We start from the raw sequence: 6,000 nt of genomic DNA on the forward strand, positions 1-6,000 counted from the left end.
CCCTTATGCGTTGCTAACCCTTATGTGTTGCTGACCCTGTTGCTGACCCTTATGTGTTGATGACCCTTATGTGTTGCTGACCCTTATGTGTTGCTGACCCTTATGTGTTGCTGACCCTTATGTGTTGCTGACCCTGTTGCTGACCCTTATGTGTTGATGACCCTTATGTGTTGCTGACCCTTATGCGTTGCTAACCCTTATGTGTTGCTGACCCTGTTGTTGACCCTTATGTGTTGATGACCCTTATGTGTTGCTGACCCTTATGTGTTGCTGACCCTGTTGCTGACCCTTATGTGTTGATGACCCTTATGTGTTGCTGACCCTTATGTGTTGCTGACCCTGTTGCTGACCCTTATGTGTTGATGACCCTGTTGCTGACCCTTATGTGTTGATGACCCTTATGTGTTGCTGACCCTTATGCGTTGCTGACCCTTATGTGTTGCTGACCCTTATGTGTTGCTGACCCTTATGTGTTGATGACCCTTATGTGTTGCTGACCCTTATGTGTTGCTGACCCTTATGTGTTGATGACTCGTATGTGTTGATGACCCTTATGTGTTGCTGACCCTTATGTGTTGCTAACCCTTATGTGTTGCTGACCCTTATGTGTTGCTGACCCTTATGCGTTGCTGACCCTTATGTGTTGCTGACCCTTATGTGTTGCTGACCCTTATGCGTTGCTAACCCTTATGTGTTGCTGACCCTGTTGCTGACCCTTATGTGTTGCTGACCCTGTTGCTGACCCTTATGTGTTGATGACCCTGTTGCTGACCCTTATGTGTTGATGACCCTTATGTGTTGCTGACCCTTATGCGTTGCTGACCCTTATGTGTTGATGACCCTTATGTGTTGCTGACCCTTATGTTTTGCTGACCCTTATGTGTTGATGACTCTTATGTGTTGATGACCCTTATGTGTTGCTGACCCTTATGTGTTGCTGACCCTTATGTGTTGCTAACCCTTATGTGTTGCTGACCCTTATGTGTTGCTGACCCTTATGTGTTGCTGACCCTGTTGCTGACCCTTATGTGTTGCTGACCCTGTTGCTGACCCTTATGTGTTGCTGACCCTTATGTGTTGCTGACCCTGTTGCTGACCCTTATGTGTTGCTGACCCTGTTGCTGACCCTTATGTGTTGCCTACCCTTATTTTTATTTTATTTTTTTATTTCACCTTTATTTAACCAGGTAGGCTAGTTGAGAACAAGTTCTCATTTGCAACTGCGACCTGGCCAAGATAAAGCATAGCAGTGTGAACAGACAACACAGAGTTACACATGGAGTAAACAATTAACAAGTCAATAACACAGTAGAAAAAAAGGGGAGTCTATATACAATGTGTGCAAAAGGCATGAGTTGCTGACCCTTATGTGTTGCTGACCCTTATGTGTTGCTGACCCTTGTGTGTTGCTTGTCTTTCAGCCTGGTGTTTGCCACTCCGCTGTGCTGTGCACTATTCCCCCAGAAGAGGTGAGTGAATTATCATTGCTAGCTGTGTTGATCAGGAATGGTGCATAACTTTGTATTGTCTCCCCATCTCTCTCTTTTCTTTCTGGCCATCGCTCGCTCTCGCATCTCTCTTGTCCCATCTCTCTTGTCCCTCTCTCTCCTCCAGCTCTATGTCAGTAAGCCGATTGGAGCCAGAGCTTCAGGAGAAGATCCGTGTGAGCCACCCCGGTGTGGAGAGGGTCTACTTCAATAAAGGACTATGAGTGTCCAGCCCAACAGTAGCGTTCCTCAGAGCAGCTCTACTAGCAGACACCACAACCCTCCTCATTCTGTGTGCCAAAGTTCACTTCTGCTTCTCATCCTCTCCTCTTTTCTGTCCTCTGCTCCTCAGACAGACTGCCTTGGTTCTCTCCCCTCTCCGTCTCCCTCCCCCTCTCTCTCATGCCGTCTCTCTCCTCTCCCTCCTTCCCTCTCTCTCATCTCTCTTTCTTCTCTCTCCCTCTCTCTTTCTTCTGTCTCCCTCTCTCTGTCTTCTTCTCACTGCTCTCTCCCTCTTCTCTCTCCCTCCTCCCCTCTGTCTCCCTCTCTCCGTCTTCTTTCTTCATCTTCTCTCTCCCTCCTCCCCTCTGTCTCCCTCTCTCTGTCTTCTCTCTTCTCACTGCTCTCTCCCTCCTCCCCTCTGTCTCCCTCTCTCTGTCTTCTTTCTTCATCTTCTCTCTCCCTCCTCTGTCTCCCTCTCTCCTTCTTCTTTCTTCATCTTCTCTCTCCCTCCTCCCCTCTGTCTCCCTCTCTCCTTCTTCTTTCTTCATCTTCTCTCTCCCTCCTCCCCTCTGTCTCCCTCTCTCAGTCTTCTTTCTTCATCTTCTCTCTCCCTCCTCCCCTCTGTCTCCTTCAGTCTTTTTGAGATGTTTGCCTTGTTGCTGTTATGTTGTGAAATATATTGTCTCTCATTGTGGAGCTGTGATGATGGTAGTTTATAGTGGATCTGTGTACAGTAAGAGGAGAGGCTTCTAAGATAGACATTTGTTTGTATTCCCACACAGTTTTTAGTCAGATTTTTTTTTTTTTTTGGGGGTGTCAATTGTATTTAGCTGCCAAAACATTTTCATTTTAAAAACAGTTGTTTGTGTTCAGTGGAGAACCAGGAAAAATAACAGGGTCTGTATTCCTGTATTAGTAACAATAGCAGTAATCAGTATTAGTCAGTCTTAATCTAACTATGATACTCCAAAATTCAGTTCAAGTATTTGCCAAATCTCAACAATGTTTTGTGAGACCTCTCAACAATACACAACCTCTAGTAATATATTAGTGTCATTTCAGAGGATAACAATATGACGTACAGTTCATTTGAATGAATTCATATTTGCCAAATGAGTGAACTTCGCCAGGTCTGCGTCCCAAATGGCATCCGATTCCTACAAATGCTCTGGCCAAAAGTAGTGCACTACGTAGGGAATAATAGGGTGCCAAAAGTAGTGCACTACGTAGGGAATTATAGGGTGCCAAAAGTAGTGCACTACGTAGGGAATTATAGGGTGCCAAAAGTAGTGCACTACGTGGGGAATAATAGGGTGCCGTTTGGGATGGAACTCTATATTGGTTTCATGACCAGGGTTTACTCCTTCTAACAATGTGAGATCTTACAATGGTTTACAATGACCGTTGTTCCGTATATTACTGGTGCTTTTGATGCAATATCGTCATATAATTGATGTTTATTCCAGACTATTTATTCTGCTTCCCAAACCATGCATGAACAAACCACTCCTCATCAGTGTGATAGTGCGGCATATGGTTGGTTACAGGTGTGTTTCAGGCCGAGTCAACTAGTCTGTCTGTATAGTCACTTCAGGGCTACATTCAGGGTGGCATCCACAGCAGCTGTGTTTCAAAAACGATGACAAAATCTTATGTTCTACAAATACCGTCTACAGTTTGATATGTGGGGGGTGGGGGGGTGCCAGATCGCTTCGTTAAAGAGCAAAACCGTGCGGTCCTGAATGCACCCCGGTCACGAGGCTCCCACAGACCTTGCTGAACGATGTGCCAAAGAGCTGATGACATGTTTTATTGTGCTCCTGTCTCAGGCTAGCTAAACCATCTCTCAGGCTCGACACAAGCACAGTCTTGTGCATATTTGTCAATCCCTAATTTAAAAAATCTATATGACAGTGAAATTTAAGGAATAGTGACCTTGTGATCTGCTGGAAGATTCACTCAAATGCACATGATGTTAAACTCTGGACTACAGACATATCAGCGTAGCAAAAGCCTACTGGTGGCAGTACTGTCAGACAAAACCAACTCTGGATAATAGCAGTACCTTGTAAAAATAAAGTGATGTATACACAGAAACAATAGAGAAATTGATCGTTTCAATGCTGTTTATTCCAGAGTTTGTCCGAAAATAAAATAGAAGTATATAATTTTTTGAAAAAAAGTTTTTAAATCATTATTGTGAACATTCCGTTTGGTTGGTAAAAGTATCGTCCTTGGTTCATCACATTATGTGTTTTTTTGTAAGGTGTTTTTAAATGTTTTAAGTATGGAAAAATATCTACCAGTATTGACTTAATACGGTTCTATATATGTCTTTTCAGAGAGAATCCTGCTATAGAAGTTGTTCTTACAGATGATAGGAAGCGATGGATAATGTTTCTGTGTATTTCAGTAGTTGAACGTATCGTCAGCAGATCTAGGCCGTGATTCAATCTAAGCCGTGTTATAGAGCCAGTGGCATTGGACTGACAATGCACCTTTTTTTAAATTTATTTTTATTTTTTTAAAGGCAATTTCTCTGACGTTCCACCGAGATCACATTAAAACGCTGCACACGTTGGCTCAAGTGTAAATGACGTTAGTGTGCTGCTCTCTACGGTCTCAGCATCTGTTCGTTGTTTGGTGTTTCCTCATATGTAAAACGTTGAATGCTATGTTTGGGAAAATACAAGATGAAAAAGCACAATATTGTGATTGATGGTTGATCTGACACAATGCACGTTTCTATTTCTCAGTATTTCAAACTTAAAGTCCTATACATTTATTTAAGCACATTCATTAATCAAATAGATTCAATGTAACTTTAAAAAGCAACAATTAGCGAGAGATAAGCACAATGGATTCTAATAACTGAATATTTTTCAACCAGTGGACAATGTACATGAGTGTCTCTTTTCCTTAGTCTTTAACTTGATGTATTAAACCCCAAGAAATGCCAAACGAACCTGCCCAAACAAACCTTAATTATTACAAAATACAAATATTATACTGAAGGCTATTTATTGTTATTTACCTATCTGCCAAATCAATCTGCTTGAATGTCAATCTAGCCAAAGTGATACAAATCCACTGGAAAGGAATAAGTCATGACAGTTTACTGTAATATAAATTAAATGGGTATTTTTAAGAAAGGGTATTATGAAATACTGTTAATAGTAGTTCATTGTTTTGTTTTTTTGCGATTAAATTTGGGATGTAATGTCTAGACCTAACTGGATGAAATAAAATAAAAAATAAAATCTCAAAAGGGTTGTGCTGTGTTTTTTATTAATAAAACAAAGACAATTGGTCGCGTACAGATTTGCAGATTTTATCGCAGGTGCAGAAACATAAGCATTTTGCTATCGCCAACACTTTTACTACGGCCGATTTATTGCCTTACCTCCTCACGCCATTTGCACACACCTTACATAGACTCTTTCTTTATTTCTATTGTGTTATTGACTGTAAGTTTGTTTATGTGTAACTCTGTGTTGGTGTTTGTGTCGCACTGCTTTGCTTTATCTTGGCCAGGTTGCAGTTGTAAATGAGAACTTGTTCTCAACTGGCCAACCAGTTAAATAAAGATGAAATACAATTAAATGAATAAAAAAACAGTGCAGTAATATCTAACAACACAACATTACACATGTCATCCATACGTTAATATCTAACAACACAACATTACACATGTCATCCATACGTTAATATCTAGCAACACAACATTACACATGTCATCCATACGTTAATATCTAGCAACACAACATTACACACGTCATCCATACGTTAATATCTAACAACACAACATTACATGTCATCCACGTTAATATCTATCAACATTACATGTCATCCAACGTTAATATCTACAACACAACATTACACACGTCATCCATCGTTAATATCTAGCAACACAACCATACACATGTCATCCATACGTTAATATCTAACAACACAACATTACACACGTCATCCATACGTTAATATCTAGCAACACAACATTACACACGTCATCCATACGTTAATATCTAGCAACACAACATTACACACGTCACCCATACGTTAATATTTAGCAACACAACATTACACACGTCATCCATACGTTAATATCTAGCAACACACCATTACACACGTCGTCCATACGTTAATATATAGCAACACAACATTACACATGTCATCCATACGTTAATATCTAGCAACACAACATTACACATGTCATCCATACGTTAATATCTAACAACACAACATTACACACGTCATCCATACGTTAATATCTAGCAACACAACCATACAC

General features: G+C 41.0%; 1 protein-coding gene across 4 annotated transcripts in view; it reads left to right on the forward strand.

Annotated features, from left to right (window-relative positions):
- The window catches only part of LOC115129217 (sideroflexin-1-like), a 29,891-nt gene extending 24,914 nt beyond the window's left edge, over positions 1-4,977 (forward strand). For 3 of the 4 annotated variants that reach the window (XM_065018354.1, XM_065018357.1, XM_065018356.1), the window contains exons 10-11: positions 1,422-1,469; positions 1,615-4,977. In XM_065018354.1, the coding sequence (XP_064874426.1) occupies positions 1,422-1,469; positions 1,615-1,711 (145 nt within the window). In that variant the 3' untranslated portion in view covers positions 1,712-4,977. Of the gene's footprint in view, positions 1-1,421 lie in introns of all 4 variants that reach the window. The other variant, XM_065018355.1, reaches the window with a different exon arrangement.
- The last annotated feature ends 1,023 nt before the right edge of the window (positions 4,978-6,000 follow it).

The sequence above is a fragment of the Oncorhynchus nerka genome, linkage group LG5 (genome assembly GCF_034236695.1).
Source record: "Oncorhynchus nerka isolate Pitt River linkage group LG5, Oner_Uvic_2.0, whole genome shotgun sequence".
NCBI classification, from domain to species: domain Eukaryota; kingdom Metazoa; phylum Chordata; class Actinopteri; order Salmoniformes; family Salmonidae; genus Oncorhynchus; species Oncorhynchus nerka.